This window comes from Dysidea avara, chromosome 8 (genome assembly GCF_963678975.1).
Source record: "Dysidea avara chromosome 8, odDysAvar1.4, whole genome shotgun sequence".
In the NCBI taxonomy this organism is placed as follows: domain Eukaryota; kingdom Metazoa; phylum Porifera; class Demospongiae; order Dictyoceratida; family Dysideidae; genus Dysidea; species Dysidea avara.
Window position 1 is genome coordinate 31,067,967 of NC_089279.1, and position 27,261 is coordinate 31,095,227.

Sequence of the window (27,261 nt, forward strand, 5' to 3'; positions counted from 1 at the left end):
ACATACAGGTCCCTTAGGTAGCGATGGTACATATTCACGTCAACATTTCAAAGCAGATTTTTAATATAAATATAATATCACTTTTGTATCCAACACAAAACTACACAGATAACTAGCTGTGTATGTAATCTCTTCCTTCACTCCTGTATCATTTATCTTATCAAGATTGATAATTATACAAATGTGTGTACGGAGGTTTGATTGGATGTACCATGTTTGTACATGGGAAGTGTGTGTTATGGGAAAATGTCAAAGTATTATGCATGGTAAAGCTTAATATGCAAACCTCATTTGATATCCAGATACTATTTTGCTTTAGCAGATTTTCGTGGTTTTAAACAATGCAAAATGTATCTCTATACAAATATGTAGCTATGAAATGTAAGAGTGGTGTTACGTATATTACTACATACAGTAGTAACATCCTTAGTATGATGATGACAGGCTAAAAGTAGAATATTTCCTATATAGAACATTTGCATTTTAGCTATGTTTGATACCAGGTAATGTATAGCTTGTTATAAGTATTTTTTCTGTGTTTGAGTTGTGGTTGATGATTGTTGTGCTTCTTGGCTGTTAGATCCTGTAGTAGTTTTTATGCATTATTTGTTGTGTAGCATAGGAACACATCATCACAAGTGGAGCCAACATTGCACCCCAAGCTCATAGGCTGATGAATATTCAGATGTACAACATAGTATGAAAATGTGTTTCTCAGCTCAAAATTTCATGATTTGTCCTCACCTTTTTGAAACCTTGCCAGTGCACTGGTAACCCATTTCCCTGGAGAGTTGTATAGTGTTTTAAATACAGTAGTACGTCCCTTAGCAATCTTAGGACGCAAAGGAAAAGACCTCCATAATCAGTCTAGCTCATTACAATTATACCTCTGAAAAAGAAAAACATCTATGTTATAGCAGTGGCGTACCTACACCCGGGCCTACCCGGGCCAATTTTTTTTTGGGCCCACTTCTGACTTAGAAAATTTTTCTCATTTGGTAAACTTACCGTTTTTGTTTGTTTTACGTAAAGTCACATTACTCAGGGGCCGGGATTGGTGAATCTCAGGGACAAAACCCTTGAATCAACCCAGCTGGCATGGGTTCCTGGGGGTTCTTCTTCTCAAGTGATGTAGCGAAGTCAAGGAGCGAATTATACAGGCAGCTAGTTTTACTAGGTGAAGATTTCGTTTGCCATCTCGTAACACTCGAGATGACTGAAACAGATTTGCCATTGGCTGAACTTGCTGGGAGTGGAGGAAATGAAGGCTATAAGAACATGAAATAGTGAACACCGAATATATCCGGCTATATGGTATGATAGTGTAAACTGCAATTGTTGGTTAGTTGGATTTCCTGAGACTACACGAGTAGCTATCTTCATTTGATGTTACGATCACGACTGATTCATCATAACAATGTTAAACACATATACTACAGTCATACAATGTAGATACATCATCAATCATTACGTAATCAGTCATACATCATTGCTATAATACATCATCATAGAATACATCATTATGTTACACCCTCCTTTCCAGATATACAAAACTAAATAACTAACAGGTGTATACAACCAAAACCTATACAATCAACTTTAAAATCAAAACTACAACTAAGTCAAAATAAACACAACAACTTACTCTACATGTATGCATAAAGTCAGTCAGTAGCAGTCATCACAAAATCTAGCAGGAGGTCGTACTATTCGGCCACTTCTTGTACGTTTCTCATTACATGTTGGAACTCTAGCTAGTGGTTGTCTGGATGTGGCATCTGATTATTGACTGCTGGGGCTGAGTCTTAAATAGTAAATGAGTCATCCAGATTGGTAGTTACATCTGGGGGATTCTCAATAGTTTTCTTTAAGTGTCGCCTGTTACGTCTCAGCAATGTTCCATCAGCAGTCTTGATATTGTACGACCTGGGAGCAGGATGGTGACTGAGTACCACGGCAGGCTCTCATGATTGTTTGCCTTGGTACCGAACTACATCATCAGGCTGCAATGTAGGTAAGTTCTTGGCTGTCTTATCGTAGTGCTTCTTCTGGGTGTTTTGTCTAAGTTTAAGATTGCTCTTAGTATTTGCACTAACATGTGGCTGTAGCATCGGAACAGTCATTGGAAGAGTTGAACGCAGCCTTCGACTCATTAGTAACTGTGTGGGGGATTCTTGCAGTCCAGTAATTGGAATGTTTCTGAATTCTAGCAAGGCTAATTGTTCATCTTTCATCCCCTCTTTAGCCTTTTTCAGTAATGTCTTTATGGTTTGGACATTTCTTTCTGCAAGACCATTTGACTGTGCATAGCTGGGACTGGAGGTGACAACTGAAAAATCCCATTCTTTCACAAATTGCCTGAATGCTTTGCTGTTAAATGGCATGTTATCAGCTACAAGAGTGTTGGGAATGCCATGTCGGGAGAATATCTGCTTCATCTTGTTTATGGTTGCTTCAGCTGTCTTACTGTTCATACGAACTACTTCTGGATATTTTGAGAAATAGTCAACAACTAACAGATAATCGTTTCCGGCAAAAGAGAAATAATCAGCACCAAGTTTCTCCCATGGACGATTCGGAATGTCATGTGGTATCATTGGCTCTTTCTGGTTTCCCTTGCCGTACTTGTTGCATACTGGGCATTTCCTCACTTCATTCTCAGTGGCTTCATACATTGCAGGCCAGTACACACATACTCTAGCTCTAGCTTTGCATTTCTCTATGCCCATGTGTCCCTCATGGATACACTTCAAGATTTCTTGCCTCATGGTAGATGGTATCACAATTCGGTTGTTCATGAAAATGAGGTTTTCAGCACAGCATAGATTGTGCCTAATTTTCCAGTACTCACGAAGTGATATGGGTACACTAGAAACATCCTCTGGCCATCCACTTCTCATTAGTGCCAGTAACTGCTGTAGCTGGTGGTCTGTAGCTGTTGCTACCTGGAGTTGGGACCTTTTCTCTTCAGATACAGGAAGATTCTCTATCATGGCATGTATTGCAAACTCTAAGTCTTTGCTCTGAGTTGAGTCATCAAGGTTGGTTAGATATGCTCGTGACAGTGTGTCTGCTATATGCAGGTCTTTTCCTTTTACATACCTGATAGATAGGTCATAATTTTGGAGTTTAAGTAGCATTCTCTGAAGTCTTGGTGAAACTTTGTACAGTGGTTTGTGTACAATGGATTCTAGTGGTTTGTGGTCACTCTGTACTTTGGTTTCGAAGCCATAAATGTATTGGTGGAATTTCTGACAAGCGAATACTATGGCCAACAGTTCCTTTTCAATTTGAGCATAGTTACACTCTGCAGGATTAAGGCTTCTGGAGGCATAAGCAATAGGTTTGCCTTTCTGTAGTAAACATGCTCCAAGGCCATGTTGACTTGCATCAGCTTGTATGGTGCTGGTGACGGTTGGATTGAAATAGCTTAATACAGGAGCTGTGGAGAGGACTTCTTTGATGTTTGTGAGGGCTTTTGCTTGCTCTGGACCCCAGGTGAAAAGTATGTCAGATTTAAGCAAGCTTCTTAGGGGTGCTGTGATGGTGGAAACATTTGGGATGTGAGCTGCTAAGAAGTTGATCATACCTAGTAGGCGTCTGATACCTGCTTTATCAGTGGGACTAGCCATCTCGACAATTGCACTGACTTTCATTGGGTCTGGTTTAATCCCTTCTGGGGTGACCATTGTTCCTAGGTATCTAACTTCACTCGCACGTAATTGAAGTTTGTCAAAGTTAAATTTGATTTTTTTCTCTTTGGCTCTCTCAAGGACTTGTTTGAGAATTTGGTCATGCTCTTCAATATTCACAGCTGCTATGATTATGTCATCAGCCACAATATGGATTCCATTGATGCCTGAGAAGGCTTCTTCATTCTTTTTTGAAACACTTCACTGGCTGATTTAATACCAAAGGGCATTCTAGTGAATCTGTACCTGCCAAATGGTGTGTTGAAGGTGCATAGCAGTGAGCTTTTCTCATCTAATTGCACTTGCCAATAGCCATCTTTTAGGTCTAGGGTTGAGAAAACAGTTTTGCCTGCAAACTCACTAGCAATCTCTTGCATTGTTGGGATCTTGTAATGCTCACGCTTTATTGCTTTGTTCAGGTCTCTTGGGTCAAGGTAAAGTCTTAATGAGCCATTCTTCTTTTCTACTATGACCAGGTTGTTGACCCAGTCTGTTGGTTGGTCAACCTTTACCAAAACACCTGACTTCACATTTTTGTCTAGGGCATGATGCAACCTTTGCTTTAGTGAGTGTGGGACTCGCCTAGGTGGGTTGACAACGGGTGTGCAATTAGCTACCATGGTGATGTGGTACCTCCCAAGGTTGCCAAGTCCTCTAAAACAGCTAGGATAATTGTCTCTGATGGCATCCTTAGACAGCAACTCAGATTGCAGGGCATTCACTCTCTTGACTAAGCCAAGTTGTACACAATCAGTTAGACCCAGTATTGCTTGTGCATTTACTGGTGCAACATAAAACTTAACGTCACACACCTTACTGTTACCAGTACAGGTAAGTTTGCATGTACCAGTAGGTTTAATGGAAGTACCACCATAGGCACTCAGCTTCATGCTTGTGGTTTTGAGTGGGGGTTTTATTTGTAACTTATCTTCTGGGCCATTTTCACTTCAAACTTTGATGACAATAATTATTGTACTTATCATGTTGTATGTCCTTGTCATAGGTGTAGTTCCACCCCAATTACCCCTTTGTTAATTAATTAGTTTACTTGTAATTTTTAGTTGCTCCCTTGTAATCTTAACTTATAATTGGGTGCTGATAGCTCTTATCAGCACACCAGCTGCTGTATTTTATAGTCTAGTTTAGTTTTATACCAACCCCCCAGTTTGTATCCATGTCTTTCAGCAGCAAAATCACAATAATTACAAAAAAATAATTAATTATTGTACAAATGCCATGGTAACACACTCACTTCTGCTCCAGTGTCCAGCTTTACTGTCAGCTTATCACGATTGCCATTGGCTAGAATGTCAGTGAGCCATGCAGAAGATTTCTTGATACCTTCAATCTGTAGTGGGCTTAGAGCAAATTCATCAGATGATTGATAAGAATCACTCTCGTTGTCTGAGTTCAGATCACTTTGAGTGCTGTGGTCAGTCTCTTGTATTTCATGGAGTTTTCGTCTCAGTTTGGTGCCAGTTCTTGAGTCGCGATCACTTTTGAATGAGGTTCTCTGTGGTTTTGTACTATATTTGTGTCTTGGTAGGGACGTCTTGTTGCGGCACACTTTAGCAAAATGGTGCAATTTGTGGCATATTGAGCATTTTTGTCCATATGCTGGGCAATCTTTCGGTTTGTGTGTCTGTCTGCATTGTCCACAGTAGGTAGGTTTTGAGCCACTCCGTCCCTTCATAGTGTGTACATTCGGACTGTGCGAAGACCGAGTCATGTCTTTGATTTGCTGTTTCGACGATTCTGAACGCTGAGCTATCTCTATCGCTTTGCTGAGAGTCAAGGATGCTTCGCGAAGAAGTCTCTCTTTCAGGGAATCATCGGTCAGCCCGAAGACGAACTTGTCGCGAATTAGTTCCTGTCGCCATAGGCGATTCTAAGGGGGGGCCAGGGGGGGCCATGGCCCCCCCTGTTAAAAAATAACTTTTAAAAAGTCTTGGGGAAAAGTTGCTGTATAGATTGGCATTGTTATTTTTAGCATTTTTCATGTTTTTAGAACAAATGTTAGACTGTTTTCAAGCCTTTAAATTGCAAAAATCCTGCAGCTTCTGGGGGTTGCACCCCCAGACCCCCCTGAAAATTCTACTTTATACTATTGCCAAACAACAATAGTTATGCTGTTCCCTACTTGGCCCCCTGTAGGTCAGGTCTAGAATCGCCACTGCCTGTCGCACAGCTGCAGGCCAGCCTTCTTTGTTGTACTCGCACGTGTCTATCTTGACTTTTAGTCGCGTTAGGTACGCGTCAATGGATTCACCCTCTTCTTGTCGAAGGCTCCAGAATGTATATCTCTCGTAGATAATGTTCTTGCGCGGCGAGCAATAGTTCTGAAAGGCTTCTAGCACTTTATCAAATTTGTTTGCATCTCCTTCGGAGGTCCACGGCAACGTCTTGTAAATTTCTCGTGCTTCTTTGCCTGCATAAGACAGCATTATGCCAATTTTGACTTCGTCACCCTTTTCGGTTGATTCAGTTCCTGCAAGGAACCATTGCAGCTGCTCTGCAAACTCTCGCCAGTTTTGTGCGACATTTCCTGTGAAGGACAAAGGCTCTGGTGGCTTGCAAAGAATGGATATCTTTACAACAGCACTTCTGACACCATGTTACGATCACGACTGGTTCATTATAACAATGTTAAACACATATACTACAGTCATACAATGTAGATACATCATCAATCATTACGTAATCAGTCATACATCATTGCTATAATACATCATCATAGAATACATCATTATGTTACATTTGATATGCCAGTATGTCAGTCATTCAGTTCAGTCGAGGGTTCAGCTTGGTGACCCCACAAAAAGCACAGCTAAGTTTGCATCATTTACTCAGGTGAACTGACAGGGAAGCACTCATTTTTGTGTGGGCCCACTTCTGAGTTAGAAAATTTTACGTTTTGTGAATTTGCCGTTAAATTTTGTTTGTTTTATGGAAGTCACATTGTTCAGGCATAGATTATATATTCTCCACCTAGGGAATATATAATCTATGGCTTGCCATTTTCTAATCCTTTTAGTGTGCACATGCAGTACTAGTTTCAGTAGTAGGTGTTCTAGAAGCAGTTCCGTTGGGAGCTATAACATAATTATACCATTATTCTATTGTAATCCAATACTATAGTGCTGCTGTGGTGAAGCTTTATGTTTACTAAAGGAGATTGGTCATGCATCATAGCCCTGGGCATGTCTATGCTTGTATTACTGTATGTTAGAGTGGTGCTGCTAATCACGTATTTGAATAATTGTTATGTGGTTGGCATATTTGATGACACAATGTGTGTTAATATTGCTCATTGTTTCAAATTGTCACAGGGATGCACTGATATAGAGCAGATTACTCAGGAGACACTGAAATTGAAGGCAAAGACCTGCTTCAAGGTAGGCATCCTGATGACACAGCTGAAAGAGGAGCTAAGGAACGAGACAGGTATCACCAAATAGCCGAGCTTAACCTTGCAGTGTAAGGGGGTGGGGCTAGACTGATGATAGTCATGTGAGACAGACATAGTATTTAGTGGTTTTCTACAATGTTGCAAAACAACTTGCTAATCTCAAAAACATTGTTGCTCCCAGAGCATCCTGCTACCGATAACCCTAATGTGTAAATAGTCATTAGGGGGAGAGTATAGTAGTAAAGCTGTTACTAGTTGGTGGAACATTTCTTGAGACTTGTAGTGGTGTGAAGTTGTTTTTGTTGTTGTCATTGTACAGGGGAATGTGTCACTGAAGGAACAAGAAGAAGTAGCAAGTTAGTAAGTGAAGAAGCCAGTGAGTATAATCTGTTATTGTGACTTAACTTGGCTGGTCTCACTACAGTGTAGTGTATGGCAAACGGACATTGATTTTGGGTCAAAATTTGTGGAGTTTTTAAATGGGTGGTTACGTTATGCAAGTCACACTTTGTTTACCATAAGGCTACACTGTATGTGAGGAGGGAGAGGTGCATAAACAACAGACAGCAGTGAAAGTGGTCATCACACAAGGGGACACAGATAAGAAGGTGTGTACTCTGTTGTCATGTGACATCACATGAGCTTATATGACATCATCACAGGAGCTAGAAGACAAGATCAATCTGCTACAATAACTGGAAGAAGCTCAAAAGAAAATGGTAATTAGCATTGACGTCTTTAAACTTCGAGCTATTCTGATTGGTTGTTAGGAAGTGAGAGCTGGTCAGGTACAACAGATGATGACTTGAATTAGACAGCAAAAAGAGGTGCGTGATCTTATCATTTCTGTGTGATACAGTGGAACTTCTCTTCCTTTGTGCTGGTGTAAACTATAAAGTATAATTAGTCTCACGCATATCTTGTATAGAGGGGTTCTGCTGTAGTGTTTTGGGTGTTGTGTGGCTGTAATATAATGAGTGAACCCACTATGACAATTACGGTCATGTCACTAGGCCAAGAGTTGTAAGACCACTTTGATATATATAGTGACCTTGTCAAGTATATAGGTCCCAAACACAACTGAGATGTACTTCACGACCTCATTTATAACACCACCTCAACATACAGTCCATGTCAAGTAATAGGTCCCAATTGGTGTCTAACTTGGTCCGTTGTTGGGACATAAAAACTCACGTACTGTATTAATGACCACTCCTATGATATGTTTATTGTGGCAGCAGTTGGTTTGTTAGTAGTGCTATTTGGGAAGGCTATGATAAAAAGAATTTTTTTGTGGGTGTTTTTAACTATGCTATAAACTAACAAAGCCATTGTCTAGCAAATCATTTTGTGCAGCATATCAATACTGTTGCAATTGCTGTGACAAATCGCATGGTACAAAATAAAGGTGATATGTGGGAACCGTTACTTGTGTATTATCTTGTGAGGTCATGTGATCTTGTCACAGGTGTTGACTGTGGTATTTCATAATGAGATAAATTGTATGGCACTATCACCATGATGACAACTTCAGAGATGCTGGTATGATAAGTTGTGTGATTTTTTCACACAATCATTTGTGCCACTCCGTTGTTAGGCAAGGCTAACATTACTGTGGACACCTCAACTAGTCCAACACGAAATGTAGCTACCCTGATTTATGTGACATGTTGCCATAGGGATAGCTGTTACAACACAAGGTTTGCATGACAACAGCATACTACTGTATCACATTTCCACCATCGTAACAGGCCTACCAAATTATCATAATTGAAGCCTTACTACAGAGCCCAGTGGGAGTGGTAGTACGGACCATAAAGGTGGGTGTGGTGATGTGTTGTTACCATCTTGGTGTGTGTTGTGAGGGCCGTGTACTTCTCCAGCCTCAGAATGGCTGTGTTGTCAAGGGGATAAGTGAAGCGTTTATTGACTATAACAAAGTGTCCACCCACATGATCAAAGCTGCTGCAGGAGAGGTGAGCACCAACCACATTCACACAACTATTATTGTTGCCATGGTTACACAAAGGAGCATCATCACAAACTACAATTGTGATGTTACCGTCTTAAAGAGTTCTACTTCATCAGTGAAGAAAACTAATGACACCATGGCAACCAGTGGCATGTACAAGTGAGCACGTGCTACAGTATGTAACCAGTCATGTCCATTTAACTGTCTGTCTTTCTGTCCATCACAGGACAAACCTATACTGAGTCTACTGGCATTCAAGAAACACCTCAGATCATTATTTAACACAATGTTTAAATTTGAGTCAGTGTACAATACATAATATTATATTGTAAATGTCATCCTTGTAAGTATAACAAAACATGCAACACAAACACATGGTTTACTTGTGCATGTCATCATTGGGATTAAATAATCCGTCCTGTACAAGATACATAAAGGTTCACTATCCGTCCATCATCATCCTTATAAACATATCAGTCACCTTAAGTTCATTAATCCACCAGTCTGTAACAGAATTTCATAGCTGGGAACTTCAATTTCTGTTGGAAACAAGTGATAGTAAATAGAAAATTTTGGCTTAGATAGCAAGGAGGGTGCACCATTAATTTATTATCAAGCCGATTAACAAACCAATCTGATATGGTAGTATAATATATATATATAGGCCTTTCCTCTAACAATTTGTTCTTCGAATTCATTATAAAGTGACAGTGTGATAGTTCAATCAATTGTTGACATCACATAAACAGGAATGCCACTGTGAGTAAACTGCAAATGTTGAATGGGGAAATTTGCATGGATAACTGCCAATCTGTGAAATTAAATTTTGTGAACCCCCACCCCCCTGTAAAACCCTGCTCTATAGCAATGGCATGCACACATTAGCAGTGACAACTAGGTGTCATGAGAATAGGTACAGTTATGTCATACTAGATATGTATACTGTATGTAAAAGCCACATACATGTTGTATGCTATCACACTTAATGAACATTGTCAAATGACCGCCACACAGTTGCATTACAAGAACATACCCCACAGTCAGATGATGTACTTTTTGCAAATAAGCAAAAATACACAACAGCAAATCTTTTGTACTGGAACCAGTACTTTCTGATGATGCCTATACAGGTATTGATGATGACGTATTATTACAAATACTCTTACTATCCACTTGTGGATCTTATCTGGTGAGTGTTCTCATAGATAGTATATGTATATAACTAAGACTTGTGAAGTGTGTTTCTTGAATGTCAGTAGATTAGTCCTGTGATGACAGACAGTTAAATGGACATGACTGGTTACATACTGTAGCATGTGCTCACTTGTACATGCCACTGGTTGCCATGGTGTCATTAGTTTTCTTCACTGATGAAGTAGAACTCTTTAAGACGGTATCATCACAATTGTGGTTTGTGATGATGCTTCTTTGTGTAACCATGGCAACAATAATAGTTGTGTGAATGTGGTTGGTGCTCACCTGTCCTGCAGCAGCTTTGATCATGTGGGTGGACACTTTGTTATAGTCAATAAACGCTTCACTTATCCCCTTGACAACACAGCCATTCTGAGGCTGGAGAAGTACACGACCCTCACAACACACACCAAGATGGTAACAACAGATCACCACACCCACCTTTATGGTCCGTACTACCACTCCCACTGGGCTCTGTAGTAAGGCTTGTTTGCTCTGTGACATCATCATAAAATTCAGAGGGTAAAAATAAATGAAAACATTCTAGTGGGTCAGTTACACCAACAGCAGGTCCCTCAGGTCCAGGAATGTTTCCAATGAATGGAATATTGACTGGCACAAAGCTCTGGTCTCGTTCAGTTGACCATTCCCAGTCAATGGCAGTGCCACCTCTGCCTCTACCACCCCGCCCACCTCTACCTCTACCACCCCGCCCACCTCTACCTCTACCACCCTGCCCACCTCATTCACCCCTACCTCTACCCCTTTGTCCACCTCTACCCCTTCCTCTACTACCCCGTTCACCCCTACCTCTACCCCCTTGTCCACCTCTACCTCTTCCTCTATCACTCCGTTCACCCCTACCTCTACTCCCTTGTCCACTTCTACCTCTACCTCCCAGTTCACCCCTACCTCTATCTCCCCGTCCACCTCTTACTCTTCCCCTACTTCCATCTTCCTGCTGTCTTGTCCCACTATCACTATCCCCAGGACTACCACTACATTCCCTTTGCCTCCTTCCCCATCTCCGTTCTCTACTTCTACTTCTTGCATCCCTGCTATCACTAGCCCCAGGACTATCACTAGGTTCCCTCACCCTTCTTCTTCCTCTTCTTATTTGTCTCCGTCCTATACTTTCACCACTCCGTCTTATTGTATTCCCACAGTCACTAACTTGAGGACTATCACTAGGTTTCCTTGCTGGCCCTCTTTGCTCACTCTCTCTCTCTTGTTCCTTTACCACACTTTCGTCATGGCTAGCCTCACTGCTATTATCATGTCTTGTGTTATCATCATCTACTCTTGTATCGCTGTCATCATCTTCTGTGCAATTGTTATCATTTTCCTTCTCACGATCATCTGTACCACTCCCATGTTCATGGTCACTCAACTGTTCCTCTGTACATATGTTTATGTAGTGATACAGTCTTTAGCTGAATAAGTCTTACCATCATTCAACTCGGGGTCTAGATTCAGCAGTGAATCCATATCTGAAGGTGGAGGGTAATTTTTGGCCTGAGAAACGGCTATCATACTAGATAGCAACAATGTTTCATCTGAAATCAGTGCTTGAGTACCGTCGCCATGTGTATAATCGCCTATGGCATCTGAATCATCATCACTTTCATCAAACAGGGCCGCTAAACGAGCATCTTCATCATCCTGTAAAGACGAATCCAGTAATCCAACAACATCACCCGCTGAAAACAGCGCTGAACTACAGCCAGCCATACAACGCGCTGTAACGTAGCGCCTGGTCGTCTCTAACACCAAAACTTATATATCACGTGATGCATTACGAGATAAGGAGTAAAACGGCGCCTAGTATAACTCCGTAGGACGATCCCTTGTCAAGTTATGGCCATCGAAAGAAACGCGTATGTTTACGCGTCAATAGCGAATTACAGTTGGCAATTCAAAGTGTTATAACTCTAGAACTTTCTATTACCAAACCAAAACACTATATACCAACGTGTTTCTTATACCCTAGGGAATAGAATGCCATCTAGTATAACTCCGTATCGCTATTTCTTACTGAGTTATGGCGATTTAAAGTTTATCAAACTTTCATGGGTCGAATCGACCCCCCATCGGTCTGAAAGGGTTTTAAATTGCGTTTCAGAAAATTAAGTGTTTTAGATGCTTTAGTAACAATACTAGAAATGTGTGGTGACCAAGATAGCGATGTATTAAGGATTACTCCTAAGTAAGTATGTTGATCAGATAGATTTAAGATGTGATTATTGAGGGTATAGACGTGATTGAATGGTGTCAAGGATCTTGTACAACGTATGACAGTACATTTACTAACATTGAATCTAAGTTGCCAGGTGTTTGCCCATTCTGATAACCTATTCAGGTCTTCTTGAAGCATGTTGGCATCTTCTGCACTGTTAATAACTCCGTAAAGTAAGCAATCATCAGCAAACAAGCGGAGTGGTGAGTTGATATCTTTAGTAATGTCATTAATGTACAACAGAAACATTAATGGTCCGAGCACTGTGCCTTGTGGTACTCCAGAAAGCACTGGCACTGGACTCGAGGATTCACTATCTAACACAACACACTGGGAGCGGTGAGTAAGCCAAGTTTGGATCCAATTATAACTATTACCATTAATTCCATAGAATCTTAATTTAGTCAGTAGTCGCTGGTGTGGCACTGTGTCAATTGCTTTGGAAAAGTCTAATAGGATGATGTCTATTTGTTTTTGGTGATCTAAAGCAAAGGATATATCTTCAGTTAATGTGATGAGTTGAGTTAAACATGAATGGTTTGCTCTGAATCCATGCTGATTTTCAATTAATATGTTGTTATGATTTAGGTGACTCATGATAGAATGATATATGATATGCTCCATGACTTTAGCACAAATTGATACATGCACCCCGTTAGTCTGGCGCCGCCCGCCCCTTCGTATAAAGTAAGGGTCTGGTGAAATACAGATACTAAATCATTTCTAGCATCCAGATTCGGCACTAGCCAATTAGTACATGCCAAAGACGTTCACACAGAAATCGCCTTGGCAACACAGTGCTTTTGTTCGAATTGAAGTGCAATCATCTGACATAACAAGCATTACGTGTGCTGTCTAATTGAATTCCTTTTGAAATGATAAGGTATCTATTTCCTAAAGCACCTAATGCAGTTGTTGCTCTTTCATTGATTACTCTCCCTGGTTATCATTGTTATTTAAATTTTGATCCCAATAACTATGACCCCATCTTATCTGATATACGAGGAGTAAGTATATATGTTCATCACAAACTACAAGCTTCACAAGTATTTTTCAATTCACCTCATTTCAAGGATCATGTTTGGGCCAGTGTCAAGCTGCAAGGATCTGATGCATTGTTAGTCGGGTGCATTTATCGCAGTCCCTCAGGCAATATTGACACCAGCACAGCATCCCTTTGTGATTTAATTACCAGCCTTCATAATTATACACACTTGTTAATATGTGGTGACTTTAATTACAAGGCAATACCTTGGTCAAACTTTTCTGGTACTGGTAATAATTGTCACATTGAACCATTTTTAGATACGATTGATGACTTATTTTTATTTCAGCATATTAATGAACTCATGAGATACAGAGAAGAAGAAACTCCCAGTTTGTTGGACCTTGTTTTTACAAACGAACAGGATATGATCAATAATTTAGTGTACCTACCGCCCCTGGGAAATAGTGATCACATATGTATAGAATTTGATTTGATTTGCTACTCAGAACCAAAGAAGTATGATAATCTTAAATATAACATTAGAGCAGCTAACATTGATCTAATGAAACAAGCTCTTAGTAATGTGGACTGGGTATCTATTATGGAAACTCTCGACACTAATGAGTCTTGGTTATTGTTTAAGTCCATCTTTCAAGGTATTATTGATAAATACGTTCCTATTTATAAACAAAGAGAAAGGAAAAGTTTGTATTCCAATTTTGAAGTATTCTCTTTGAAGAAACAGAAAAACAAATTGTGGAAAAGTATCGTTCAACTTGTTCTCCAACTGATCTATTAAACTTCAAAACTGTAAATAATCAACTTAGAAGCCTAACTCGCAACCTTAAAAAGGACTACGAAAAGCAATTAGTTCAGAATGTTAAATCCAAGCCTAAAGCTTTTTGGCAGTATGTAAACTCCAAAGTTAAGACACGCCCCAGCATTACTGAATTGATCCGTTCTGACGACACTGTGACATGCTCTGATTTTGAAATGGCTACACTGTTTAATAATTATTTTTCCACTGTTTTTACTAATGAAGATATCACTTCTACCCCTGCAATAGACCCTAATGGTTCCCTCCCATATCTGAGTCAATAGATTTCACCCCGGATATTGTTTTAGATAAAATTATGAAAATGCATAACAATAAGTCTCCAGGACAAGATGGCTGGCCAATTTCTATAATAAAATCTGTGGGTGAATTTATTGCTATCCCATTGTCCATTATCTTCAGCAAATCATTTATTAGTGGAACCTTACCACATGACTGGAAAAATGCCCAAGTGACACCCATTCACAAGAAAGGTGCTAGAAACAATGTTAGTAACTACCGTCCAGTCAGTCTTACATCCATTTTTGGTAAGTTAATGGAGACTATAGTTAAAGATCATTTAATAAGTCATTTAATATCGAACAATTTGCTCTCAGCTTACCAATTTGGATTTGTATCTGGCAGGTCGTGTACTACTCAATTACTTCATGTACTTGATTATTTCACTAAGCACTTAGACGAAGGTTACTCTGTTGATGTGATATATCTAGATTTTCAAAAAGCCTTTGACACAGTTCCCCACCAATGCTTGATTCAAAAATTGTCTTCTTTTGGGATACATGGTAAGATGCTACAGTGGATAAAAGATTTTCTTAAGGACAGAACACAAGAAGTAGTGCTTAATGGAAAGAAATCTAATTCCATTCCTGTTAAACGTGGAGTCCCACAGGGTTCAGTGTTGGGTCCCATCTTATTCACGATGTTTGTCAATGACTTACCTTCGGTTGTATCAAGTCCCATGTATATGTTTGCTGACGACACTAAGATTTTCTGTGCTATAAGAACTAGTGAGGATTATTCAGTACTACAACATGATTTGGACTTACTTTATGAATGGTCAATTCGTTGGCAACTTAAGTTCAATATCTTGAAGTGCAAGCATATGCACCTTGGACCGATGCATCACCATGGGCCATATTATTTGGATGGAACAGTTACTGACAATGTTGATTCTTACAAAGACTTGGGCATTATCTTGGACCACCAACTTAAGTTCCACCTGCATACCACAGAGGTTGCTGTAAAAGCAAATCGATTACTAGGATTAATTAAGAAATCCTTTGATTATTTAGATTCTGATATGTTGACTAAATTATTTACAGCTTTCGTACGTCCAACACTTGAATATAGTAATGCAGTATGGGGGCCTTTCTTTGTTCTTGATCAAAGGAAAGTGGAGAAAGTCCAACGTAGGGCTACACGTTTATTGCCAGCATTAAGAGATAAACCGTACGATGAGAGACTAGCAGCGCTACAGCTACCATCCCTGGCTCACAGGTGTCACAGAGGTGATAAGATACTACTTTACAAGATTATCAATAACTATTTCAATTCAGATTTTTCCACTCTATATACCTACTCCGATACCACCATTACAAGGGGGCATCATTTAAGCTTTTCAAATGGTACTCAAGATTAAACTGTTGATCAAAATATCTTTTAAATAGGTTAATTAATGATTGGAACGTTTTGCCTGCAGTTGTAGTTAACATAAATTCTGTAAATAATTTTAAATCCTTATTAGATAATCACTTATTTGATTCGAGATTTACTTTTGTATAATGGTTAATTGTACTATAGTGTGCAGATCCGGTATACAGGCTGTGCCTTTACCGGTACTTTAATCATAATCATAATCATAATTTCACCAGACCCTTACTTTTTGCGAAGGGGCGGGCGGCGCCAGACTAGTACCCCATATGGCTGTGTGATGCCTTGGTAGATGCCGGATAGCTAGCTACTGACTAGTCTAAAGGTATGGAGTACTTGTTTAGTCAATGTTTTCATTTATTCTATTTGTAGGTTGACCCACAATTTACACGTGATCGTATAAGCACCTGGTGCTTTAAATCCAAGTCTCGAGTATTATGCATTGCTGTATTGTATGTGTGAAGAAGACGATAGTAGTCAACGTTTGTGTCTAGTGATATTAGTTATTTAACTTATTTTACATGCAGTTAGTGTAGGTATAGCACGTAGATAGTGATGCACAACACATTTTAGATGTTATATTGATGTCCATATGAAGATGTGTATGTGGCTGAGTGGCTTGCCCACCCAGTGCCCGGGTGAAGTAAGAAGTCTAGATACGCCACTGTGTTACATAATAATAGGCCAAAAACTCTGGGTCCCAAAGTGTCTATAAGAGAAATTTCACTGTCATGGCAATTGATGTGTGTACAGTGTGTGTGTGTGTGTATAGTGTGTGTGTGTAGTGTGTGTGTGTGTGTGTAGTGTGCGTGTGTGTGTATAGTGTGTGTGTGTAGTGTGTGTGTATAGTGTGTGTGTGTGTGTGTAGTGTGTGTGTGTGTGTGTGTGTGTGTGTGTGTGTGTGTGTGTGTGTGTGGTGTGTGTGTGTGTGTGTAGTGTGTGTGTGTAGTGTGTCTGTCTGTCTGTGTCTGTGCGTGTGTCTCTGTGTGTGTAGTGTGTGTGTGTGTGTAGTGTGTGTGTATGTGTGTGTAGTGTTTGTGTGTGTGTGGGTGACCATTGTCTTCCTAAATAGATGTTATTCGGGTGGTTGCCTCAGCGTCGTCCACCACATGGGGTGAAACTTCATTGGTGGGATAGGAAAAGGCAAGATTTGAAACATTTTCATATTAGTGAAAGCAATTGGTATGTGGTGGCATAAGAAAGAGATCAGTGGAGTCAGTTATGCATGGCATCTCCTTTATCAGGACCAGTGCAGCTAGAATTCTTTCATGACCAATGTAATAGATATTTCAGGAGACCTCAGGATATCTGTCACTGTTAGTATGTGCTGTATGGTCTATGACTGTTAGTGAGTGGATAAGTAGTAATCAATTGTACTGTGATCCCAATGCTTAAAACAAATAATTTGGCAAAACACATACAAGAAAGGAGAAACACAAGAAGTGTTAAATGTCTGGACAAATTGATTTATTTCCACTCAACTTTCATGTTGTCCTGACAGTGTGTCAGCACATGTCTAAAAAGTTATTTCGCACACGGAAGTGTGTTTTGGATGCAATGCCAAAGGGTTGTCTCCTTGAGACTAATACCTAACCAGAAAAATGGTAAATGATTGCTGATTTCCTTGTGCTGGAGTATTTTAACAGGGCTCCTAAAAATTTTTTTAAAGCGTACTGTCAAACTGTCAGTACAACACGGATTTTGTCAGGATGAAGCACAAAAATGTACTGATGTAATAGTACTCATATATTCTGAGTTTTTCAGTGCGCAAACCAAAAGCAGTGAAACAATATCATAACATGATGTACATACGGCTTGTAGTCCAAGCAGGTAAACAGGTGCCTTAAGTTATTACAGCAAAGTTTCAACCTGTTTATAGCTGACAAACACAAGTAGGCTGGTGTACAAACCTCAAACGTTGGCTTGACATAATGCCTGTGGCCACATTAAATATTACCGCCTCTGTAAGGCTGTTCTCCAGCAATAAAATAACAGAAATTGTCTGATTGTGGAACATTATTTTGAGCAGTGAAAATGGTAGAAAAACAACTGTCTTACACACATTGATAAATGACATGGCTACTCTAGTAGCTCCTGGATAGGGATGCGGCAATTATGCCGGCATAATTTCAGGCATAATAGGTATGTGTGGGAATCAGGAATTATGCTAGCATTTTGAGGTGATCATAAAGCTTTAACAGTAGGAAATTCTGCAGATTACACAATTCCGTTAAAAACAATCGAGATACTCTAATAGAGCAGTCAGAAACTCTAATAGAACAGTCACTGATTATTATTTACTCTAATAAAGCAGTCACATTGAAATGAAATATTCTAATACAATAACCAACTAAAGAATTCAAGACTATTTGAAGCTTAAACATCAATGAAAATGGCCTGATACAGCAATGAATTGGAATTATTAGCCAATTATGGTGGCATAATTTTGGGAATAATGGGCAATTTTCAAAAGCATAATAGGTGATTTTTTGAGAACTGCCAAAGCATAATGCTCACTTTTTGGAGCATAATAGCCTCATGCCTACTTCTGGAGTCTCCTTTAGTAAAAGCTGGCATTCAAGAAGTACACAGGATGATCCCAGGCTTCGCAGCTCAGCATTCGCTAGGTATTGATTCCAATTATATGAACAAGGTTGGTCTTTGCCCTGACCTTAAAATGTCTGACCTAGTGTTCGGATATTAAGAAAAAAGAATGGACACTATTGATGGTTTTGTACTGCAGCTGGTGGCAAGGTACCTTCACACAGCATCAAAGCAAGACCAGGAACTATGCATGTCCACAATCTACAGCCCCCTGATCTTACTAGACCAGTCACGGTTAAATTAATTGGAGGTCCACTACCTGCCTAGGAATCAAAATCGACATGGAGTGACTGCTAACATCTATAGCTCATCCTTCAATTTCAAAGAAAAAAGGGAAGTAGAGTTTTACTTCACAACATAACAGTATATAGCCAGGAGGACAATTACTGTATCCTGCATATGGTTGGCACCCACCCTAAACCCTTTAAGAGGCTAAGCATACAGCAATAGCAGACATCCTCATGTGCCACTTCTGTGGAAGGTGAAACAGTATATTTATCACTGTTGTGGGAATGGGCATGTTTAAGGGTAACTTGTAGATATGTACAAGTTGCTTGTAGATGTGACTCATGTACATGCAGCTTTCCGATGTCCAGCTTCACTGGACATCCCACGAAAGTCACCTGTCCATTGCAGTCAATAAGCTTATTTTATTGATTATGACATGGTTATGGTCTGGGAAGGTGACACAATTGGTACATGGTTGCAGTAATAAATGTTCTCACTATCATCTGCACTGACTCACAAAGAGTAGAACTACTTTTACACAGGTAAATTTGTGTTTTCATTTATAGCTGTCAACAGCTCTGGGAAGAGATGTGCAGTGGCACTGTATGTATGTTTGTGTATGTGTGTATGTATGTAGGATTAATGCATAAGGAATGTGAATACATTGCATTGCGTTTACGTTAGTTTTGATATTAGAGCACAGTCTAAATGCAATTGTCCAATTGCTTTGGTGGCACCAAATCACAGTATAAATGCAATTGTCCAATTGCCTTGGTGGGTGAATGGACTGGGGTCATGGTATATTTGGTGGCATGTAATTGCTAGTCTTCTGGAAGACTAGCTTGTATGGGTAAATTGGCATACCACCAAATATACCAGCCAGAGCCTTATCATAGATGTTGGGGTACACATTTAACATGACCCAATCTTGGAGAGTGAATGATTTCACGTGACAAATTAAGGGTTAGGTCTCAAGGCTACAGCGCTCCAGCCCATTCTCCCAATCTTGATATCTTATTGTGTATGGTCATTGGTACACACTGGTATACAGAGGTATACCTGGGAACAAGTTATTATAAGTTTAATCGAAGGTTAAACAGTGTTAACTTGAAGGTGGCCATAGCAACATTTGTCTATGGGAACTAAGGTTGAGCACTATGCAGGCTAAGTGTCAGTAAACAACTAACAATAGGGTTAGCTTGATCACTATGCATTGTGGTATGTCTTAAAAGGTATCAACAACAGGTTTGAGGTGGTACCATATGTAGCAGCCTGCATGTTCTAGATCATTCTATGCTATAGCAGGGCAGCAGTGGCAGCTAAAGAGCAGCAGTATCACCAATTGTTTGCGGTGCTGGAAAAGTTTTATCCCACCGAAAGGTCCCTCCCCTTCTCTTTCTTTCCACTAACTCGTAGTATCAAACTATGGCTGGTTAGTGTGACATGGGTTGCACTGTAGCATATCAGCTAGGAGGGATCATATAGGGTGGGTAAGTTGGCATACCACCAAATACACCAGCCAGAGCCTTATCATAGATGTCGGGGTACACATTTTACATCACCCAATCTTGGAGGGTCACGTGATCTCACGTGACAAATTAAGGGTTAGGACTCAAGGCTACAGCACTCCAGCCTATTCTCCCAATCTCGATATCTTATTGTGTATGGTCATTGGTACACAATGGTATACAGAGGTACACCTGGGAACAAGTTAAGGCAGTATACTATAAGGCGTATATATGAAGCATCCATCCATAACGCCACTCCAAATGAGAGTAGTTTCCCATCCTCCGCCCGCATGATGCCCGCATCCCATCTTGGCACCCGCATTGCATGTCATTATTGTCATTATGTTCCAAAACCACTTCCTGTGCTGCTTCTGAATACTTCTCATGCAGCCTTTTATTTTGCATTGCTAAAAAGCACAGTGAAAATTAATGGTTCTGGTGCTTGCTTGCTTACAAAGAAGCCATTTTCATGACCTTGAAATCTTCTCAAGATCGACATTCTCTAATAGAGCAGTCACATCCTTAATAATGAATAATGACAAGGCCACTCCAAATAAATTCTCTGTTTCCCATCCTGGACTCAGGCATATTTGCATGCAGGCGGGTGGTCCATTTCTATTATAAGATTGGCTAGCTTTTCAAGTAATTGTTTGCCTGGCACAGCCAAAAAGGCTGCATAAAAGCATGCTTATAAGCTTGTTCCTTCCTTTGTAAGTTGCAAAATAACACAAACATGAATTCGAAATTTGTGCTGACTTGATAGCACTGCTGACACGTGAGCTGACACAGTTTCAAGATAGCTTTTACTGAGCCTATCAGTATTATTACATTGTTTAATTAGCAGAGCCCGCTAGGGGCATAAGTGCTAATGTACATTAAAATTAAAAGTGGTTATATAATAATTGTTTGAAGCTGTCAATAGTTTGTTGGTTGATGATGTCTTGTGGTAGTTTATTCCATTCTGGTATTGTTCTTTGGGAAAAAGAGTACTTAGCTATAGTTGTCTATTGATGCATGATAGTGTAGGAATTTTTGTTCATGATTAGATCTTGTAATGGTGACAGGTGATCATGTTGGTAAGTAGCTGTTAGGTAGCTATTAGATTGTGGATAATCTTGCACATTTTCTCCTTAATTGAAGTGGTGGCCATTCTAATGCTGCTAGCATTTCAGTTATATACTATCTCGTACTGTATTCCTTCTCCATGGTCGATTTAGGACAAAGCTAGCTGCTCTATGTTGTATCATTTCTATTTAATTTATGTATGCAAGAATAACCGGAAAATAATGGAAGAATACGGAATAATGGAATATTTAGAGCTGGCAGTAACCAGGTGCGGGCGGTGGACGGGAAACAGAGAATTTATTTGGAGTGGCCTAAGCCAGCCTCCCGCCTGCAACAAATAACGAAAGCATCACGTCGGGAAACTACAGTCTTATTTGGAGTGGCCTAATTCCTCCCCCCAGATTTGACCGGATGGTTCAATATTAATACGCTTTTGTGTTTTGAACTATTCATCTAAACCTCGGTGTAAACTTATTACGATATTACACTGTCAAAAGCAAAAAAAGCCTGAATATTTGCAGCTGCTTGCAGAGTTGGACCGTTTGAGTACCGCTAATTAGTACTGTGGAAGTTAGCGTCTTGGGTCACTACCTTCCTGATTCAGTCAATGCACTTAAAGATGTAGTTTTTTTCAAAAACCAGTGTTAGAGCTGTTTTGAATGAAATAGCTGGGGCATAAATTTCTGTATCTCAGAGGACCTGTTTTGGGAGGAACTGTAAAGGATGGACTGTCGACCCAGACTGATTGAACTAGATTTTGTAGGTACCTTATAGGGCTTTTTCTCGTTATTAGGGATGTCAAAATCCCAGAAAACTATGAAATTTCTTCTCCCGTAAATTTCATTAAAAAGTGGCACAATGAATTGCGCGTCTTTCAGACAGTGTAGGCACTATATAGAATTTTTTTGTTTCATAGTGATGAACTGGTAAAAGTAGTGCTCTTCTGGGGAGTTTCCTCGTGATTAGAGTAGCTAGGTGCGTGTGTAAGCCCCAATGTTAGTTCCCTAGCTGCCTAGAAAATGTATGGAAGATGACAGCAGGCTAGTTTTGTCGATCGCCATGCACAACAGCATTCCAGTTAATCGATAGGTTGGTTTTCAGTTAGTACAAGATGGAACTTGAACACCTGTATTAGTTTCCTGGCAATTCTATGCAATTGATAATACAAAGTGACGTAAACACCCATGAATACGTCACTTGTTTTTGTTTTGTGCCATGGCTACCAATGGTGCTCAATAGAGAAGTCTGGAGAACTAACTGCCTATTTGTTTATTTAACAATTACTGGCTACCACAAAAGCAAATGTGGCAAACTAATATATCAATCTGCAGCATTTTTCGAGCTCTACAAGATGCTGTAGCTAAAATTTGTCAAACTTTTAAAAATCCGTTTTACATTCCTGTATGTATATATGTACGTATGCATGTAGTTACACTTTTCTTTCCTTGCCATGCCCACAACTGACTACTGGGTAGATCAGATCTGTGGTCACATGTTAGTCAGAGGATTCACATACTTGTCTCTTTTTTGTTGTACACATTCATCATAATCATGATGGTCTTCTCCCTAATTACAACCGCGAAAATGCGTACCCTACATAGTAATTATAGTTAATAAGTCTTACCACAGTTTTTACCGGCTTTCTTCGTTATCCCTTCCAATGGCTCTGTGTTCAAAGTACTCTTTTCGCCATTTTTGTGTTATGCCGTAATTGCGGGTAGCTAAGGCTTATTGATTGCTTTCGATACTCTTATTTCAACTTAAGGTTTGCGGTCTATTTTGGGCGTCACATAACTTGCAGATACGCCCCTCGCAATTCGCCATGGCAAAAGATGAGTACGACGAACGCGACTACTCACCTCACAGGATGGTTATAATGTCAATAGGAAATTTGTTGTTAACTGTTTTCTCACCAATTGCAATCGCACTGTATGCCATATGCATAGTGGCTTTAAAAAGGACGCATGGTGAACTCACTGAAAAATTTAATCCTGAAGGTACGCTTCCTGATGATCATGAGTGGTGCATCTTGTCTATGGACTACAACGACGATCAAATGTTGACCTATCGCTGGAATAGATGTGAATTTACAATTATTTTTTGTGGTGTCATGATTGGTGGTGTGGGTCTATTCTTCCTCTACCAATGGTGGATGTGTTACCAAATCGTTCTTCTTGTGGATAACGAAGATGAGTAAGCCTTTTGTTTCTGTGGTGCACTTAAATAGCTACACTTGTATTAAATATGTGACAAGCTGAGTGAAAGCCGGCCCTGGCCCTACTTGTTGTATAATTCTGTTTTTGAGATAAATGCCACTGAATCAAAACAGTTAACTACATTGGATAAAAATGCTTGCTAGCTACATAAATAAGTTTAGACTTAATTGTTAGTTTCTGCATTGCCATATTTCTTACCTCATCCAGGATTTTTTGTACCACTGATAGCTAAGGAAGCCAATTAGCACTTTATAGTCGGTACCTTGCTAAAGCAGTCTAAGAAAATTGCATTTTGGGCCATTTTAGCTAGCTAATTCAGCTATCTAGCTAGTTGGTTAAAAAAAATTGCCCTCCCGCCCTGCTATTGATTTTAGAGTACAGGTGGATGAGATACTAATAAGTAAGTTTATGTGACTGTAAACTTTGCAGCACACACAACAACTCTTAATAATAATTAGAGAAAACACGAGGTCACACTGGGGAGCAATTATTAGAATATTATTTATTTATGATAATGATGTCTGTACGTAGGCGGAAAGGGGGGCTGGGGGGCTGAATACCCTTGCCCTGCTGAACTCAGAAGGATAGCACGCCAAAGTTATCCTTCTTGGAGTGGGGCTGAAAGCCATCATCAAGACCGATATACTCTAATAGAACACTCAAATATCCTAATAGAGCAGTCAAGGTCTTCATAAAAATGAGTTCCTAAAAGTAGCTTTTGAAAAACATGAAAAAGTTGCCTAAAGCAGGAATCGAACCAGATATACTTCTTAATTCAAGAGTTAGTGTCTTACCAATTATATCAAGTGTTTCCAGGTGGCTATAGGCTGTTTTGTATTGCTTATAAATGCTATAGGTTCATTAACCCTGTAGTCAACAGCTAAAAGCTTTGTCAAAAAAAGTTTTTAACTTGGAAAATAGCCTGTTTTAAATAGTTTTGACTAAAAGTTGGTATTTTAGTACCTATGAAATTGCTATAAATTAATTTTGGTAAACTTTGAGACATTGTGAAAGCTAAAATGGTTACAGCTTCTGGGGGCTGCAACCCCAGACATCCCGTTTCCAGAGATTCTATACTCCAGTCAGTCTCCCCCTCATATCAACTACTTCCTCTGCCACTGCGTGTGTGAGTGATATCATTATATACCTTCCCTCTTAAAACCAACAATTACAAATTATTACAATGTGGTGCATGTACATGAAAATAAATGTGTATACTCTTGTCAATATCCATAGTAATCAAACAGGCCTAACAATTTGTCCGCTTCTGGTGGTAACAGGTTACCTAGACTGAGGAGCTGCTAGGAGCTGGATAATCATCACAATAATACTCAAATAATGGTGGGCTGATTCAGCATGCTCACTTCTTAAGTCAGGTCTCAAACGTGGCCTCAGCCTATTGACATGAACGATGCGTTACTTATTGTTCCTCTGTATTCTTACATTCAGCAGTCCCTTCAGCTCTTTTACTGTCCAGGGTCCAGTCCAACATGGGTCTAGTTTTCCTTTGGTAGGATTGTCCAGGAGAACTGCTTGGCCAACCTACAATTTTACATTTTCACTTCCATGTTTAGTTGCTGTCTGTTTGCTGTTTCCACAGTGTTGGATTCTATTAATTCTCTCAATTCGAGGAGCTTTCTCTGCAAGTGTAAGCTGTAGGTCACTGGGTCTTGGTGTAAGAGTGTGCCTGCTGTTGGAGGGTTCAATGGTGGTGGGTTTGACCTAAACAAAACGTTATACAGTGAGAGTCTGGTTGTTGCATGTTTCGTTGTTCCATACAGACAATAAGAGTAGATGTAGGTGTTCCCCTCTTTCTCCACCAGGCCACGAAGCAGATTCAACATGGATCAGTTCATCCGTTCCTCAAGTCCCTCATCCATGGGGTGATAAGGTGTGTTCTAGACTTGAAAAGCCTTGCACAGTTCACTGAGTATCTGGCTCTCAAAGTTTCTGCCTTGGTCAGAGTGTAGCCTCTGGGGAGGACCAAACATAGTGATCACCTGGTCCTTAAGAGTCTGGACTATCTTGTTTGCTGTTTGATCAGACAAGGGTACAGCAAACAGCCACTTCAAAAAGTACTCTTACACCACAAGCATATACTGGTTTCTCCAGTGACATTGGAATTTTAAGGATATTAATTTCCACTACTTCCCATGGCCTGCTAGCTAGTACTGGCTGAAGTGGAGCTGGATGTGTGGCTGTTGCCTTAGCAAGTTGGCATGTGACACAGTGACTGCTGGCATTCTTACCCTTTCCCACCCAGTAAATTGCTTCTAACAGTTGCGCCATGGTCCTATCAGTACCTTGGTGGCCAGCATTGTCATGGGCATTCTTTAGAAATTGTTCTGCAGAGATGTTAGTGCCACTAGTAGTTTCTCTTCTTGCATTGTTGGGGTCTTCACTTATACACTGATCTAGAGTCAGCCGGGACCAAATATGATGGTATCTCTTCAGGGGAACTTCTTCCAGTTGCCAGTGTGGGATGGTTTCTCTCTAGATGTCATCTGCTGAATGATTGTCTAAAGTACTTAGTCTGAACTCTTGGTTGCTGCAATCACTATGTGGTCTAGGTCACAGCCCTTTTTATCTGAACTATTTTTATAAAACCACAAAAACCGCAAAATACAAAACAATAACAGCTTGTGTGACCTATGTGCGAAATGTGTCAAAGCCATCTTTCAATTAACGTTCAACAGTATGTACCATTCAAAAGACCTCTCTTTACCCTACTCAGGCATCTAAAAAGTTTCACAGTAATACGCAGAACTCACGCGCTGCGAAGCGAAGGAACTGGGCTGGTCTCATACCGTTTCTTCTTCGTCACGCGAAAATAAAAACCAAGCTACCATCTTGTTGCTATGTGCGATGACGTCATACTGTATATCAATCAACTCGTCATCACGTGAGGAGTCTTTTAATCTTTATTCCAATGGCGTACAACCACCGAGACGAAAGTTATGGCCGATATTTTACAAGTATGTAACCAGTACGCGTGTTTTGTACTTCTTGTGTGTATTCCAAGCGGCATTGGTTTCTCTGGCTTCTTTTCTTGGTTTCACACGTAACGCCGTTGGAAACGCCTGGGACCCCTGAATAAAATGACAGTGGTTTCAGCGGATTGTTTTCAAAAGGCATGCGTTCAGAGCCACTTTAATGGCTTTTAGGTAACACAGGGCTAATGGTTATCATCCGGGGGGGGTCTTTGGGATCTCAATAACCAGTGGCGTATCTATACTTCTTACTTCACCCGGGCACTGGGTAGGCAAGCCACTCAACCACATACACATCTTCATATGGACATCAATATAACATCTAAAATGTGTTGTGCATCACTATCTACGTGCTATACCTACACTAACTGCATGTAAAATAAGTTAAATAACTAATATCACTAGACACAAACGTTGACTACTATCGTCTTCTTCACACATACAATACAGCAATGCATAATACTCGAGACTTGGATTTAAAGCACCAGGCGCTTATACGATCACGTGAAAACTGTGGGTCTACCTACAAATAGAATAAACAAAAACATTGACTAAACAAGTACTCCATATCTTTAGACTAGTCAGTAGCTAGCTATCCGGCATCTACCAAGGCATCACACAGCCATATGGGGTACTAGTCTGGCGCCGCCCGCCCCTTCGCAAAAAGTAAGGGT

The 27,261-nt window shown here is 40.0% G+C and overlaps 3 protein-coding genes and 1 long non-coding RNA gene across 10 annotated transcripts in view; 2 read left to right on the forward strand and 2 right to left on the reverse strand.

Annotated features, from left to right (window-relative positions):
- The first annotated feature begins 1,062 nt into the window (after window positions 1-1,062).
- On the forward strand, window positions 1,063-9,545 carry LOC136264299 (uncharacterized). Of its 3 annotated transcripts, XM_066059015.1 has the most exons (12): window positions 1,063-1,314; window positions 7,022-7,136; window positions 7,421-7,477; window positions 7,624-7,709; window positions 7,764-7,820; window positions 7,872-7,928; window positions 8,570-8,643; window positions 8,699-8,801; window positions 8,853-8,921; window positions 8,985-9,077; window positions 9,131-9,232; window positions 9,300-9,542. In XM_066059015.1, the coding sequence occupies exons 1-5, from the start codon at window positions 1,312-1,314 to the stop codon at window positions 7,794-7,796; spliced, it is 294 nt and encodes a 97-aa protein (XP_065915087.1). In that variant the 5' UTR covers window positions 1,063-1,311; the 3' UTR covers window positions 7,797-7,820; window positions 7,872-7,928; window positions 8,570-8,643; window positions 8,699-8,801; window positions 8,853-8,921; window positions 8,985-9,077; window positions 9,131-9,232; window positions 9,300-9,542. The 3 variants fall into 3 exon arrangements, with proteins under 3 accessions (XP_065915087.1, XP_065915086.1, XP_065915085.1); XM_066059014.1 differs by lacking the exon at window positions 1,063-1,314 and having other exon boundaries at window positions 6,626-7,136; window positions 9,134-9,232; window positions 9,300-9,545; XM_066059013.1 differs by lacking the exon at window positions 1,063-1,314 and having other exon boundaries at window positions 6,626-7,136; window positions 9,300-9,543.
- Window positions 9,318-10,960, reverse strand: LOC136264300 (uncharacterized). Of its 5 annotated transcripts, none has more exons than XR_010705056.1 (6): window positions 10,709-10,960; window positions 10,553-10,645; window positions 10,398-10,496; window positions 10,240-10,339; window positions 10,107-10,195; window positions 9,318-9,612 (listed from the first exon to the last, which is right to left on the reverse strand). It is a non-coding gene; the product is annotated as an uncharacterized lncRNA (long non-coding RNA). The 5 variants fall into 5 exon arrangements; XR_010705054.1 differs by having other exon boundaries at window positions 10,398-10,499; XR_010705057.1 differs by having other exon boundaries at window positions 9,318-9,491; window positions 9,555-9,612; window positions 10,398-10,499; window positions 10,553-10,960.
- Window positions 10,961-11,009: 49 nt separating this feature from the next.
- LOC136264931 (U1 small nuclear ribonucleoprotein 70 kDa-like) lies at window positions 11,010-13,108 on the reverse strand. The gene is made up of 2 exons (XM_066059697.1): window positions 11,716-13,108; window positions 11,010-11,665 (listed from the first exon to the last, which is right to left on the reverse strand). The coding sequence occupies exons 1-2, from the start codon at window positions 11,996-11,998 to the stop codon at window positions 11,010-11,012; spliced, it is 939 nt and encodes a 312-aa protein (XP_065915769.1). The 5' UTR covers window positions 11,999-13,108.
- Window positions 13,109-23,171: 10,063 nt separating this feature from the next.
- The window catches only part of LOC136263550 (uncharacterized), a 52,965-nt gene continuing 48,875 nt past the window's right edge, over window positions 23,172-27,261 (forward strand). Inside the window, exon 1 of the mRNA XM_066058159.1 lies at window positions 23,172-23,574. Coding sequence (XP_065914231.1) covers window positions 23,204-23,574 — 371 coding nt within the window. The 5' untranslated portion in view covers window positions 23,172-23,203. The remainder of the gene's footprint in view (window positions 23,575-27,261) is intronic.